The 16,888-nt window shown below is 37.7% G+C and overlaps 2 protein-coding genes across 3 annotated transcripts in view; one reads left to right on the top strand and one right to left on the bottom strand.

Annotated features, from left to right (window-relative positions):
* Window positions 1-16,888, top strand: part of LOC133649000 (uncharacterized) — a 1,204,785-nt gene that overhangs the window by 14,153 nt on the left and 1,173,744 nt on the right. The window lies entirely within an intron of this gene.
* Window positions 1-16,888, bottom strand: part of cdhr2 (cadherin related family member 2) — a 36,289-nt gene that overhangs the window by 18,583 nt on the left and 818 nt on the right. For both annotated transcript variants that reach the window (XM_062045646.1, XM_062045647.1), the window contains exons 2-14: window positions 12,939-12,995; window positions 12,790-12,849; window positions 12,573-12,712; window positions 12,432-12,482; window positions 12,247-12,336; window positions 11,885-11,974; window positions 7,924-8,046; window positions 3,355-3,501; window positions 3,177-3,252; window positions 2,983-3,092; window positions 2,584-2,805; window positions 2,355-2,504; window positions 8-172 (exon numbers count right to left, since the gene is read on the bottom strand). In XM_062045646.1, the coding sequence (XP_061901630.1) occupies window positions 8-172; window positions 2,355-2,504; window positions 2,584-2,805; window positions 2,983-3,092; window positions 3,177-3,252; window positions 3,355-3,501; window positions 7,924-8,046; window positions 11,885-11,974; window positions 12,247-12,336; window positions 12,432-12,482; window positions 12,573-12,712; window positions 12,790-12,849; window positions 12,939-12,995 (1,481 nt within the window). The remainder of the gene's footprint in view (window positions 1-7; window positions 173-2,354; window positions 2,505-2,583; window positions 2,806-2,982; window positions 3,093-3,176; window positions 3,253-3,354; window positions 3,502-7,923; window positions 8,047-11,884; window positions 11,975-12,246; window positions 12,337-12,431; window positions 12,483-12,572; window positions 12,713-12,789; window positions 12,850-12,938; window positions 12,996-16,888) is intronic.

Below are 16,888 nucleotides of genomic sequence, written 5' to 3'. Positions count from 1 at the left end.
GACTTACAGTGATTGTAGCCACAACAGTCCCAAAGGGCGAATGCTCAGGCACCTTCAAATTTAAATACGTATCCTTTGGGAACCTGGGGCTGTTGTCATTGATGTCTTCAATCATGATAGTAACTGTGGCAGTGGACACAAAGCTGTTTTCTTCTGGATCGCTAGCAACCACCTGGGTCGCGACAAAGTAAACATCACATAAAGCTTCTTATCAAACACAATGACCAAATATTGATACATTAATTTAGTCTGGATGTATTACGTACTACATTGTTGAATGTATCACTGTAAAGTAGTTTTAATAGGTCTTAATGATATTAATCTGCAAGCTGCCCCTGACTAACTAGTAACGCGTTATCTTTTATATTCAGTAACTCAGTTACCGTTACTATAAGATGCGTTACAGCATTATTTTACATTATTTTTTATGTAGTGTCGGCTACAAACTGAGATCTGAGTGTTTTATTGGAGAGCTGCAGTGTCGTCCCTCTGAATCTTCCTGTGTCACAAGAGGGAGAAGAGACGTGCTGTGTACATTTGGGCGTGAGTTTGCACACAGTTTTTGCTGCTCTATTTAAGATTATTTTTTTAAACAATGGGGAATCGGTGACATTGCTGATTGACGCATCTACAAATGTGTGCAATTTCCGCAGAGTTCCTCCCCTCTGCTTCAGGCTGTGAGACTGTAATGCCTTCTGCCTGGAGCTTTTGTGTTATTCATTCCCGTCTAACGCCCTCCCCTCTGCTCTGTATTTTTAATAAATACTTAATAAATCTACAGTTGAATACATACTTGCTTGTTTATTTGTCTTAATAACATGTTAATCAGGACTGTTTTGTCAAGATGGACCAATACAAAATTACAATGGCAATAAAAAAATTTAAAAATTCTGATTCTGATTCTGATTCTAAACTCTGATGTGAAAGGACGGTGGCATTACGAATTAGTTTGAGGAAACACAAGAGAAGGTAGGATAAAGTATTATTTTATGTTATTAATAACACTGACGTGCGACATGCAGTAACATAAATGCTGCTAAAAGCAGATTTTTTTATGCAGCTCTGGAGTCTGTATCAGAGAGTGGGTAGGTATACCTAATGATGTGACTGGGTGACTCTATACAATGTTTATTTTCGACAGTGTCTCCAAAAAAAAAAATAGCTGTGACAACTTTAACAGTGTACATTTTCAAATGATAAATTCAGATACTTTTGGAGAGGGTGGGGCGTGGTTTCATTTGCAATCTGGGAATGCCTCACAAACAAACATCTTGCAGGCATGCGCAGAAAGATTGTTGTAAATGTGACCGTGGAGCATAATCTACGCACCAAAACATATCTGAGGAAATGTTTGAAATGTAATTTAAAATCATCATAGGTCTCTTTTAATGATTGTGATATTGTTTATATATTTAATATATTTTTGTTGTTGGTTGTTTTCTCATCATACCAATTGATTGATTGATTGATTGATTGAAACTTTTATTAGTAGATTGCACAGTACAGTACATATTCCGTACAATTGACCACTAAATGGTAACACCCGAATAAGTATTTCAACTTGTTTAAGTAAGGGTCCACGCTAATCAATTCATGGTAAAAACAGGAGGATACAAATGGAAAAATTAAAGCTGCAAGCAGCGATGGACGGGACCGACTTTGAGGGCTCATAAAATCCAAACCGGAGCAGTAATTGAAACTCTTTCATCAACTTTTAATCAGAAGGGTTCAATCTCTCTCCTGTGCCAATTTGAAGCCGACACAACAAACGCGCTCAGAGGAGATAATGTTTGAAAAAAGGTGAATGTTTTTACACAACTTTTGTTTTGAAGGGGGAATTGCAAACTTCCTGCTGATTTTTGCTAGGGGTTGACGGTGTATGAAATATAGGTCTAAGTGAGACCTACATAGAGGTTTTTGTTTTATGTCTCTATGACATTCCTACTGGGATTTACAGGCAGTTTTGTCTGTGTTTCCTTCGTAGGGGGTGCTACAGCGCTATTTTGAGTTTTGGGGTTTGGTTTTTTGATTAAATCGCAATTTTCGCCAGTCCTGATGTGTGTGTCCAATTTGGTGAGTTTTGAAGCATGTTAAGGGGGTCAAATTACAGCTCAAAGAGGCGGCGGTATAATAATAAAACGCTAGAAATTCAATAGGGTCCTCTGTCCCAAAGGGACTCGGTCCCTAAATATGATCACATCTGTAAATGCAAATTATTGAAGAGTTCAACACGAGTGGCACACATGCATCTGCTCAGCTCAATACAGTAAACAGGTTGACAATGATCATTTTAGGAAAAGTGCATTGTTCACTGTAAGCCACAAAATATTGAATAGTTTTTCCACGTTTCCTACCTGCACAACCATTTGCTGTTTTTCTTCATAATCCAGTTTTTGTGGTTGTTTGACCACGAGTTGAACAACGCTATCCGCCATTGTAAACTGGGGCTGTATTGAAAACACTTCCTTGTCTTCTCCCTCCAGGGTTAGTTTGATGCGTTTAGTCTACAGCAACACAGGCCACAACTCATTCTCATTGGACCATTCACACAATTCTGAGTGACAGATACTGTAGATTGTTTACCTTATCCAGGTCTTTGACCATCATGTTAATAGGCACACTTCCCAGTAAGTGCTCCGCTATGTCCCCTGTGAAGTGATTTGCTTTACTGCAGTTTTCTGCTTCGCCTGAGCCGTCGCATTTGTAAAACTCCGGCTTGTTATCGTTGACGTCGTTGATGTTGATATGTACTTTAGCTGTGGTGCTGGCGAATTCCCCAAGAATGTTTAGCTGTGACTCAGTGGCCTAACGTCACAGAGCAAGGAGACACATAATAAAATGGATCAGCAATTTTAATAGGACTGGAGATCTTGCTCAGTCTTTGACATCCAGTATTTTGCAATTACACTCCAAAATAGAGGAATTGAAGTTGAGGAGCAAACGCCTTTTTATAATCACTTTAAAAAATAAAAATATGTATACCTTGACCGTCATGGTAACGACATCACCGATATCTTCTCTGTCGATATTCGACAATACAGAAATAATGCCGCTAGTGCTCAAGATTTTAAAGAGACCATCGGCAGAGGATTCTGTCAAATATTTGGAGGAACAAACAATATAAAAATAAAACACTTACTCACTGACACTGAAAGCAAAATGTGTGTTTCCGTCACCTTCAATGCTGTAGGTGATGGTGTCATTGATGGCTGTGTCTGGGTCTATGGCTGTCACTCTGAACACAAATGTGTCCTATCAAAGAAAACGCAGATGTTGAACCATAAAATGCAATGGGACGTCGGCAAAAACGGGTCTCGTTTTCTCCAGTGCACATGCTGTTGACAAGGAACTCACCACCGGAGAATTCTCGTCCACGTTTGTGATGTAGGGAAGGTTAAAAAATGTGGGGTTGAGATTGGGCACATCCACAACGTTGATCACGTAAAAGGCAATGTTTGACAAATATTCAACCTCATCTTTCCAACATTTGCCTCCTCCATCCTGCAATGTTGAAACTCAAAATTACAAAAGTAGTTTGCTGGTTAAGTTTTGGGGCCCGCGGAAAAAAATCACATTAGCCCCTATCTAATTCTACAAACTTTTTTCCTCCTACGACACCCCGTAAATTGTCTATCGAGAAATGAACACTTAGGGCCTGATCTAAGATATCAACAACACGTTCTAAATAACGTGTGGAAACTATAATATTGTGTGTATTATTTGTGGTAATATTGCGGGTGATTAACTAAGACTACTGTATGTACAATTTATAACAAGTGCAAAAGTGGTGCAGACCGCTCTATTTAAATGAAGTTTTTGCGTAGATACTGGCCGTCACCTTGGAAACACTCATTTCCTTGCACATTTATGGCATCGTTTGGTCCAACCTGTGGCGTTTTGCTGTATTGTTTAGATCAGTGGTCCCCAACCACCGGGCCGATTGGTACCGTAAATAAAAATTGTTTTTTATTTTTTTATTAAATCAACATAAAAAACACAATATATACATTATATATCAATATAGATCAATACAGTCTACAGGGATACAGTCCGTAAGCTCACATGATTGTATTTCTTTATGACAAAAAAAAATTTTTTAAATACCATACCCCCCTTCCCCCACCCCCCGGTCCGTGGGACAAATTTTCAAGCGTTGACCGGTCCGCAGCTACAAAAAGGTTGGGGACCACTGGTTTACATGTACCACTTTCTCTAGACCAGGGGTGTCAAACGTACGGCCCGTGGGCCGGATCAGGCCCGTGAACAGGTTTTATCCGGCCCTCGGGATGAGTTTGCTAAGTATAAAAATGAGCCGAAATTTTTGAATGAAAGAAACTGCTGTTCTAAATGTGTCCACTAGATGTCGCAATAGCAATTATTTGTAGATGATGCAACATATGTAAAAAAATAAAAAAATAAACCACATGATGTTAGTGCACCAGTCGAAAAAATAGAGCAAACTACATAAATAACATCCTGTAATTTGATTTTGATATTATTTTTTTATCTTGATAGATTGAAAATTAACACCAATGAGTTGACATAATTTATTCAGAAAGTATAAATAACGACAAATAAAGATGGAATACTATTAACCGCAACATGTAAGTGTAAAAAAAAAAAAACATTATAATGTGTACATTTTCAGAATGTGCTTGTTCTATTTTTAAACAAAAGAAAACAATCTGAAGTTGTCTTTATTTTTAAGTTATCGTGCCGTGATTTTACCAGTCCGGCCAACTTGGGAGTAGATTTTTCTCCATGTGGCCCCCGATCTAAAATGAGTTTGACACCCCTGCTCTAGACTATATTGAAGCATGCCTGCTTTTAGCACTCTGAAGCCGGAAATGCGCGTGTGTGAGAAGTTGCGTTGACGAGAGACGCCGGTGTGTTGAGAGACGTGACGGTTGTCAACGAAGAACGGGCTTCTCGATTCCCTTGTTACTGTCTTTGCTGCTGGCCTTCATCTAATTACAAACCATCAGTAATAAAAACAAGCACATTTACCTTATTGAATGACAACGCTGATCTCTTTTTTTGTACAGACTACTATACCTCTAGTTTGTATGACGTTACTTGGCGACATGAAGGACATCTTGCAGCACTTGGTCTTCACAGATGTTAATGTCAAACGGGCTGTGGCTGTCCATTTCGAAAAGGCATTGTTTAATTTATCTGTGGTAAATGCAGATAAACTCAGCTAGCAAAGTTTGTTTTCCTCTGTTTGCTGGCCAAACTATCATGGAAACCTCATGTCAGACACATTAAAACAAAAATCTCCAAAAGCCTCTCAATTATAAACAAAGCAAATTTATACCTCAATGAAAATGCACTCCGTACTCTATACTGCACCTTGGTACTCCCATACCTTACATACTGTGTTGAAGTATGGGGGAATACTTACCACAACACAATTCATCCTCTGATCATATTACAGAAAAGAGCAGTGCGGATCATTCACAACGTTGGTTATTTACAACATACTCATGATCTGTTTATGCAATCAAAGTTGCTCAAATTTGATGACCTTGTTAAATATAATACATTAATAATCTTATATAAAGCATTTAACAAATTATTGCCGCCTAATCTACAACGTTTTTTTATAAGACGAGTGCAGGCTCATAACTTGAGAGGCTTTGGATATATGTTATTGCCGAGAGCTCAAACCACTCGTAAACCTTTTTGTGTGTCTGTATGCGGAGTAAAACTATGGAACAAACTGGACTTACAACACAAGCAATGCCAAACTATTAATCAATTTAAACTATTATACAAACATGGGGTCTGGTTCAAATATAGAGATGAGGGTCTTTAATTTGACCTGCTGCTATACTCTGTCTCAAAGTGTTAACATGTGCTCAATGTTTCCTTACCATTATTGTTATGTTGTCTATTACCATTATTGCTATGTTGTCTATTACCATTGTTGGTATATTCATTATTCCTACATTGTTGATACAAATTATTGTTACAGTGTAATAATTATTGTTACCTGTGGTAATGCCACTATGATACAACATCTGTATTATAATCCTTGAACAAAGTAAGAGTGAAACTCATGTGAATAATCACTGAATGGAGAACTGGGGGTGGGATTAAATAAATTATCTTCTTCCCACTCCCTTTCAGACAAAACTGGACAATCATGCATTACATACTATACATGACCTTTTGCACTATATTAATTTATATTATTATGTGTTGTCAACTTTGTACTTTTTTATGTCATTGCCTGAAATAAATGAATGAATGAAAAATGTAGCATTCATGGTAGCCAATGGTGTGCCGTCAGGGCCAGCAAGGCCTTCTCTGCTGGCCTAACATAACCAGAAATCATGATCCTAATTAAAGATAAAAGTATTTTTTTATTTACTTTCCCTATACATCAAAGTATTCATGATCTCTTCATGTCATATTATGCTCCTTTCAGCGCTGTTGTTTTTAGGTTAGAGTTTGTATCCAATCAGAATTCAGCTAGCTTATGTTGCCATGCTGTACCAAATCTGCCCGGGGCCTTCAGAATCAACAATGCGGGCGTCTATGCACTGTAAGTGAACGGACACATACAGTTGATAGATCATTGCGATAGCCAATCAGATCAAAAGTTGTTTTCAAGGCCATTTTCAAGAAGGATATTTAAAGAGAACTACTTCTTGTGGGACGATGTCAGCTAGCTCAGCTATGAAATGGGAAAATGCCCACCACTTGAATCAACCGACTACAAGCGGTACCACTGGCTTATACAGCGTTGAATGGGTGCTACAAATTGTGAGTCCAAATATTTTATTTCTTTATTTTTCACGTTTAATTTTGTTTACGATTTTAATTTTGACAGTAACACGTAGGATATGTTTTAATTGCTGACGCGGGTTTATTGATTTATAAATGCGCCAGAAAATAGCCCATTTTGTACACTGTAGTAGTAGTGTGTAAATATGTTCCTGTATAGTATTTCTCCAGCAATGGTCATGTGGGGACATAAATGATGGTATTTTGAGAGGTAATCATTGAAGTCGGACATCACTGAAGGCCTAGGTGGGAAACGCACGGCCCGCCACTGATGCTAGCAGCACCATCCTCACGTTCATGTTTCGCTTTAAGATGCTGTTTTAAACTTGATGTGTTCCGCTTTAATACTAACTAATTACCTCAGTTAAGTTCCGTCTGAGTTTGTTTTGAAGGGTACAGAGCACACCGCTCTGTCATCACACGCCACTCCCTGTGCATTGCGCGCAGCTGCCTTCAGAACAAACACTTCCATTCATTTATGGTAATGCGATAATTGATTTTATTTATCAAATTGCGTTAACCCATGTTGACAGCCCCAATACTGGCGAAAAGTTTGGACACACCTTCTCATTGAATGCGGTTTCTTTATTTTCATGACTATTTACATTGTAGATTGTCACTGAAGGCATCAAAACTATGAATGAACACATGTGGAGTTATGTACTTAACAAAAAAAGGTGAAATAACTGAAAACATGTTTTATATTCTAGTTTCTTCAAAATAGCCAGCCTTTGCTCTGATTACTGCTTTGCACACTCTTGGCATTCTCTCGATGAGCTTCAAGAGGTAGTCACCTGAAATGGTTTTCACTTCACAGGTGTCATAGTTTTGATGCCTTCAGTGACAATCTACAATGTAAATAGTAATGAAAATAAAGAAAACGCATTGAAACGAGAAGGTGTGTCCAAACTTTTGGCCTGCACTGTACATATAAATAAAAGTTCTAAATATTTGCGTCGTATAGCATATTATTTCAGCTTCCTTTGTCTCTTGTGGGCAAAAGTGTTTCAGAATTTAGCAAATTGAAGATTAAATGTGTTAAGACTACATACTCAGCGTGGTACAAAGCTACAATACGAATCCCCCACTTACCTTTGGAAAGATAATACAACACAACATATGAAAACTCACAGTTGCATTAATCTTCAGTCGATAGTAATAACTCAGTCCATTGTAGTCTAGGGACCCCTTCAGTCTGACTTCCCCAGTGGTGGGAGCGATACTGAAAAGATTGAATCCATGACTGGGCACAACCTAGAAAACAGTTTGTAATTCACAGTTCACTGAAGTTTGTAGGAAACTGTAAACTATAGAAAATACTTCACAGCGGGGAAAATAAGTATTGATCTCGTCAGCATTTGCCCTATAATAAATATGGGCTGTGTAGTGTAATTGTGTTCTTTCCACTTCCCAATAGTGGTCCAAATGGCACTCAAAAGGTGGAGAGAATGGGATGGGTTGTCGCGCTCATTACATCACGCCACCAGAGGACACTGTCTCTCAAATTGTGTGATCCTAGCTCACCTACATAATAATCTTAACTAGAGTATAAGGGCTGAAATTGAGGTGAGATAATACATATATATATATATATATATACATATATATATATATATATATATATATATATATATATATATATATATATATATATATATATATATATATATATATATATATATATATATATATATATATATATATATATATATATGTATATATATATATATATACTGTATATATATAGGATTCTTAATAGGACTAGTTGTTAAAGATCCCTAAATATTCAGCATAACAATTAAATGGGGTTGGCGATGTCCTCTTGGGTGGGGTGGAGTTTGGCACTAATCACGTGGTGCCACCAGTACAACACATCTTCAGTTGTGTTCCCCGACGTCATTGGGCGTTTCGGCCATTTATCACAAGACACCCTCTGCCGAGGTTGGCCCACCACCGGCTGATCAGACCTGGGTGTGTGTCGCATGGTGGCACCACGTGGTTATTTGGCAGCCCATGCTGCATCCCTGCGCTTCAGCCACAGCCATTGACTGCTCCGTTCTGCTGCGGTGGAAAGTTCTTTAATAGCCTTGCGTTGGGCCTGTCCTCTGATTCCTACTTCTTTCAGGAGCCTTGTGGTGGAACTGGCTACAAAGCCTCTACAGCCCACCTCCACTGGCCACACCTTCACGTTCCAGCCCCGTGCCTCTGCCTCAGCTGCCAAGTTGGCATATCGCAGCCTCTTCCGCTCGAATGCTTCATCGATGGCGTCTTCCCATGGGACCATTAGCTCAACGATGAAGACACGGTGGCAGGACATGGACCAGAGGACCAGGTCTGGGCGCAGGCTGGTTGCTGCAATTTCGGGTGGGAAGATAAGCCTCTGGCTGAGGTCTACCCGCATTTCCCAATCTCGGGCTGCGCTCAGTGGGCCTAAGTCTGGAGGTGATGGCTTGGTCCGCCGTTTCTCTCCTTCCCGGATGAAACTTGTTTTGCGTGGGAAGGTTGCCTGAGCATTTAGAGGCATGGCATTGGTGACCACTCTCTTATTCTCAAGTTCGGCAGCCAAGCACTTCAGTACCTGGTTGTGGCGCCAGGTGTATCTCCCTTGAGTCAGACTGGTCTTGCAACCTACCAAGATGTATTTGAGGGTTGCTGGGGCTGTACACTGGAGACAGGCTGGGTCTTCTCCCTACCAGAGATGTAGGTTGGTTGGAGAGGGCAGGACATCATATGTGGCTCTAATGATGAAGCTTAGTCTATTAGACTCCATGCTCCATATTTTGTTCCACGTGATGTTTCTCCTCTCCACGCCCTCCCACCTCATCCAGCGGCCCTGCTGAGCTTGGGAGACTGCCTTGGCACACCTGGCTGCTTCCTCCTGGTGGCGCACTTCCTCCACAACCATGTGCCGCCGTTCGGTTGCAGTTGCCTTTTGCCACGTGGGTGTTGTTTCTTCTAAACCAAGGCCCCCTCTGCCATATTGGACATGCCCCACTATATCCCGGTGTCTGAGGGCAGTCTTTGCCACTGCGACTGCTGCAGATGGATTCCATTTCCTCCCTGTCGCTAGGGTTGGAGCAGCACCTCTGACGAATGGATCCCGGGATTCTGTGAGAGTCATTTCCAGCCTTGATTTGGCACATTTGTACTCCTCCACCACGCTTGAGATCGGTAGGGAGAGGGCTCCGTTGCCATACAGGCCTACGCTGCTAAGACATCTCGGCAGTCCAAGCCATTTCCTCACTTGTGCATTCACCAGCCTCTCCAGCCGATTGGCATGGGATAGAGCGACCTCATAGATGGAAATTGGCCACATGAGACGGGGCAGCAGCCCAAACTGAAAGCACCACAGTTTAAGCTTCCCAGGGAGAGCGGTGTTATTGATCTGATTGAGGCCACTGATTGTATCCTGCCTGAGTTGGTCCACCTGCTTGGAGTCTTTGAGTTCTGCGCTATACCAGCGGCCAAGGCTTTTGATAGGCTTTTCTAGAACTGTTGGTATTGGCTCGTTGTTGATGTGGAACCTCTCATTGGTGAGCTGGCCCTTGATGATGGAGATACTGCGGGATTTGCTTGGTTTAACCTCCATTCGTGCCCAATTGATGTTTCCTTGGAGTTTATCCAGCAGGCGTTTGGTGCATGCATTTGTTGTTGTTATTGTTGTCATGTCGTCCATGTACGCCCTTATAGGAGGAAGACGCAGCCCGCTCTTTAACCGCTCCCCTCCAACCACCCATCGGGATGCTCGAATAATGAGCTCCATTGCCATGGTAAACGCCAGTGGAGAGATGGTGCAGCCCGCCATTATGCCTATCTCGAGGTGCTGCCAGGCAGTTGTACTGGCCTGTGCTGTGACGCAGAACTGGTATATATATATATATATATATATATATATATATATATATATATATATATATATATATATATATATATATATATATATATATATATATATATATATATATATATATATATATATATATATATATATATATATATATATATATATATATATATATATATATATATATATATATATATATATATATTTATTTATTTATTTATATATTTGTAGTGTATATATATATACATATGTATATATATACATATGTGTATATATATATATATATAAAAAATATATATATATATATATATATATATATATATACATATATATATATATATATATATATATATATATATATCTATCTATATATATATATATATATATATATATATATATATATATATATATATATATATATATATATATATATATATACCTTATTTTTCAGACTATAATTCGCAGTTTTTGTTATAGTTTGGCCGGGGGTGCGACTTATACTCAGGAGCGACTTATGTGTGAAATTATTAACACATTACCGTAAAATATCAGATAATATTATTTAGCTCATTCACGTAAGAGACTAGACGTATAAGATTTCATGGGATTTAGCGATTAGGAGTGACAGATTGTTTGGTAAACGTATAGCATGTTCTATATGTTATAGTTATTTGAATGACTCTTACCATAATATGTTACGTTAACATACCAGGCAATTTCTCAGTTGGTTATTTATGCGTCATATAACGTACACTTATTTAGCCTGTTGTTCACTATTCTTTATTTATTTTAAATTGCCTTTCAAATGTTTATTCTTGGTGTTGGGTTTTATCAAATAAATTTCCCCAAAAAATGCGACTTATACTCCAGTGCGATTTATATATGTTTTTTCCCTTCTTTATTATGCATTTTAGACCGGTGTGACTTATACTCCGGAGCGGCTTATACTCCGAAAAATACAATATATACATATATATATATATATATATATATATATATATATATATATATATATATATATATATATATATATATATATATATATATATATATATATATATATATATATATATATATATATATATATATATTCATCGTGTGTGTGTGTGGATTAATTTGGGTTTTACCAATATCTGGTAAAAAAAAAAATATATAAATAATTCGCTACACATATACTTAGAAAAACTTTGACGTGGTCAGTACTGATTCGCCCTCTGTATATGTACATGATTTACGGCGTATACTCACTTCATCAATGCTGTATTTGATTTGAGCAGCATATGAAATGTCAGCGTCAGTGGCCAGCACTTTAAATAGAGATGTGCCTGTTGAGGTATCCTACGAAATGAATGGAGAAAAAACTGATTAAACAGATGCATGTGACTAACGGTCCGGAACAGATGTTTGTAGAATATTATTTATTATTCAATGTAATAAAAGTATTATCCAGAAGACTTCAGGAATGTGCTGGTACACACACAAAGTGCTAATACTTCTTTACATAATTTATTGATGATAATTAATAATTCATAATAATAAATTATGTAAACAACATAACTTATTGATATTATGATTAATTCAATATAGTAAGCAATTAAAATATACTGTACCTCTCGCACGTCAATGTTATAATTAGTCTCCTCAAAGCTGGGTTTATTGTCATTGGCGTCATTTAAAATTACATTTATATCTCCGGGTGTCTGAAAGAAAGTTTGCAATACACTCCATTAATGTGATCAAATAAAAATATTACACATAATATTGTGTAAAATACTAATACTTTATGTAAACTTACATTATTGGGACCATCTGAAACACTAACTCCAAGGGGCAATACATCGTTAACCTGGAAGAAAGGAAAAGCTCAACAAAAAAGGCATTGCAAAAACATTTTAAATCAAAAGTCATTCGATCTGATTAAATCATCACACCATACCTCTCGATCAAGGCTCTTTGCAACATACACATTTCCTGTATTTCTGTCAACCCTGAAGTACATGGCATTGTCCCCATGAAGAGCATAGGTCAGTGGATCATTCTCTTTATCTGTAGCTTCTATTTTGAACGCAAAGGCATCTGTGGAGATGTTGCTGTTAGTATTTGGTAGATAATTAATAATACAGTAATAGTGAACAAAGTGGAAGAAAACCTACCGTCAGGCGTGTCTTCGCACACTCTAGCAAGTATAGTGCTGATTGTGGGACTGCTATTTGCTGTAAAATATAGTGGTAAAACATACAATAGTTACAGTATGCACTATATTGTTTCCTATGATAAATAACATGCAGACACTGATACACACCATGGGTCAGGCTGATGAGACACAGCAACAGGAAGCCTCTCGGGATCACCCCCATAACTGCAGAAGGCAACAAAAGTTGGAGAAGGTATTTGGAGATTTAGACAAATATGTCATATCTGCTGTTCCAATAATCATGTTAGTTGGAGGGTAGATTAAAAAATATATACATTATTTTCCTAGATTATTTTTTAGTTCATTAATATTTTAAATTGTGCACATCCTACACTACAAAAACTGAAATCTAAGTAAGATTGAATATCTCAAATAAGGGTGATATTTGCTTATTTTCTGTCTGATAAGATACTTCTTCTCACTAAGCAGATTTGATGTTGTTTTAAGTGTTTTGGTCCTAAATTATCTCAGTAAGATATTACAGCTTGTTGGTGAGATTTGATGACCTATATTGAGTAAAACATGCTTGAAACTAGAATATCAACTGTTGCAAAGCTGCATCATCAACACTCACAAGTATAACACTGCTTTTTCAAAGTAAGAATTTCTTATTTCAAACATGAAATAAAAAATCATGACTTTGACACAATTGTGTCTCATAATCAAAACAGATGACAGCTAAGTGGACTTTGCTGTTTTATTTTCAATGAAACAATAGAAAATACATACTCATATAGTAGTACAGTTGGCACAGTACAGCAGTTAATATTTAAACATTTAACATTTGACATTTCAAACAATTTTGAACAGAAATAGTTCATGCACATTAAGGTAAATTCTTCCAAATTACAATTAAAAAAAATTTGGTCAGGGGCCGGGTTGTAAATATATAAAACTGAAAGAGCACGCACTTGGCGTGATGATGTCATGTTATCGATGGGAAAATGCAAGAAATGTAATGCCGAGTGCATATCATTATGTCAAGATAATGGCACTAGCATTTACATTTTTTCTTGTTTTTGAACACTGACTTTTTGCAGTGTACAATACCATGTGTTTTAAGCTTTCCCATCACTATTAATAGCTGTATCACCAGAATCAAAAAACAATGATAACCGCAAAACATATTTTATTTCCTCAGTTCATTCCGTTCCATTCCAACTGCATCAAAGACCGAGGTGTTTTGCAAATGTTGTTTTTTTGAGACACAAGGTATACGTCATCGAATACTGAAATTGCATCACCAGAGGATTGTAGCATATCCACATTGTGTTCAAAGCTTCTAAGGACACAAGCAGTCCATACTTTTTATGGTAGGTTTATTTGAACAGTGAGAGATAGAATATATACAAAAGTCCACGCCTTGCTTTGGAGCTCCTGCTAGATCTCACGTTGAGGGGAATGTGAAATTATGATGAAGCTGAGGGATAAACAAGAATTACAATGGAAAAGCTCAATGGAATTGGGACCACTGTCATCAAGAAAACCATTGATAACACATGGGAGCCTGCAAGATCTACAGTCGTGATCAAAAGTTGACATACACTTGTAAAGAACATAATGTCATGGCTGTCTTGAGTTTCCAATACTTTCTACAACTCTTATTATTTTGTGATAGAGTGATTGGAGCACATACTTGTTGGTCACAAAAAACATTCATGAAGTTTGGTTCTTTTATGAATTTATTATGGGTCTACTGAAAATGTGAGCAAATCTGCTGGGTCAAAAGTATACATACAGCAATGTTAATATTTGGTCACATGTCCCTTGGCAAGTTTCACTGCAATAAGGCACTTTTGGTAGCCATCCACAAGCTTCTGGCAAGCTTCTGGTTGAATTTTTGACCACTTCTCTTGACAAAATTGGTGCAGTTCAGCTAAATTTGGTGATTTTCTGACATGGACTTGTTTCTTCGGCATTGTCCACAACAGTGGTCAGATGAAACAAAAATTGAGCTGTTTGGCCACAATACCTAGCAATATGTTTGGAGGAGAAAAGGTGAGGCCTTTAAACCCAGGAACACCATTCCTACCGTTAAGCGTGGTGGTGGTAGTATTATGCACTGGGCCTGTTTTGCTGCCACTGGGACTGGTGCTTTACATAGAGTAAATGGGACAATGAAAAAGGAGGATTACCTCCAAATTCTTCAGGACAACTTAAAATCATCAGCCCGGAGGTTGGGTCTTTGGCGCAGTTGGGTGTTCCAACAGGACAATGACCCCAAACACACGTCAAAAGTGGTAAAGAAATGGCTATATCAGGCTAGAATTAAGGTCTTAGAATGGCCTTCCCAAAGTCCTGACTTAAATGTGTGGACAATGCTGAAGAAACATGTAAATGTCAGAAAATCAACAAATTTAGCTGAACTGCACCAATTTTGTCAAGAGGAGTGGTCACAAATTCAACCAGAAGCTTGTGGATGGCTACCAAAAGCGCCTTATTGCAGTGAAACTTGCCAAGGGACATGTAACCAAGTATTAACATTGCTGTATGTTAGAGCTGCGAATCTTTGGGTGTCCCACGATTCGATTCAATATTGATTCTTGGGGTCATGATTCGATTATAAATCGATTTTTTCGATTCAACGCGATTCTCGATTCAAAAACGATATTTTTCCGATTCAAAACAATTCTCTATTCATTCAATACATAGGATTTCAGCAGGATCTACCCCAGTCTGCTGACATGCAAGCAGAGTAGTAGATTTTTGTAAAAAGCTTTTATGATTGCAAAGGACAATGTTTTATCAACTGATTGCAATGATGTAAATTTGTTTTAACTATCAAATGAACCAAAAATATGACTTATTTTATCTTTGTGAAAATATTAGACACAGTGTGTTGTCAAGCTTATGAGATGTGATGCAAGTGTAAGCCACTGTGACACTATTGTTCATTTTTATATACTGTATATATATTTTTTTTTTTTATAAATGTCTAATGATAATGTCAATCAGGGATTTTTAATCATTGCTATGTTGAAATTGTTACTAATATTGATACTGTTGTTGATAATATTCATTTTTGTTTCACTACTTTTGAATTGTTCTGTGTCGTGTTTGTGTCTCCTCTCAATTGCTCTGTTTATTGCAGTTCCGAGTGTTGCTGGGTCGGGTTTGGTTTTGGAATTGGATTGCATTGTTATGGTATTGCTGTGTATTATTTTGTTGGATTGATTAATAAAAAATAAATAAATAAAATTAAATAAATACATTTAAAAAAATCGATTTTTGAAAAATGAGAATCGATACTGAATCGTACAACGTGAGAATCGCAATTTGAACTTGAATCGATTTTTTCCCACACCCCTACTGTATGTATACTTTTGACCCAGCAGCTCAAGAACATGTCCGTCTGAGGTTTGCCAATGAACACCTAAATGGTTCAGACAAGCCTCGGGAGAATGTGACAGGATCAGATGAGACCAAAATAAAGATCTCTGGCATCAACTCGACTCATCGTATTTATAGGCAAAAAATGCTGAATTCTGTATTATCCCAATAATAGCATCACTACTGCCAAACGTGAAGGCGGAAGCAATCTGCTGGGAAGGTTGTGAATGGGTCTTCATGCATGAAAATAACCCACAACATTCTGTCTGGCCGAGGCAACAAAAGAGTCTCACTAAAAGCGCAGTACGGTCCTGGAGTGGTCTAGTCGGTCTCTGGATCTTAATCCCATACAATATATGTGTAGCAATCTGAAACTTTGAGTTGCCAGATAAAGGTTTCAAAACTTTTTTATATTTCAGAGCTTTAGGAATGTATCTGTGAAGAGAAGTGGACCAAAATCCCTCCTGTTACGTGTGCTTTGTGACCATGTATTCAATATTTACAATGCAAAAAAACCAACAACATCCATCGTCATGTCTTTCATAATAATTGTGAACATTAGGCAAAAAAAAAAAAAATGCAGTTTCTCTTTAATGGAAATGCTCCAGCCTACCTCAAGGAACTCATCATCCCACACAGAACCCCAAGACTTCTGCACTTAACAACACCTGTGCAATGTGCTCCTCAGAAGATTTTAATTTATTCAAAAAGGCATTTTAGGACATTTT

This window comes from Entelurus aequoreus, linkage group LG04, assembly GCF_033978785.1.
Source record: "Entelurus aequoreus isolate RoL-2023_Sb linkage group LG04, RoL_Eaeq_v1.1, whole genome shotgun sequence".
Taxonomy (NCBI): Eukaryota; Metazoa; Chordata; class Actinopteri; order Syngnathiformes; family Syngnathidae; genus Entelurus; species Entelurus aequoreus.
Note: the sequence above shows the minus strand (reverse complement) of the source record. Positions and strands in the feature narration are given on the sequence as shown.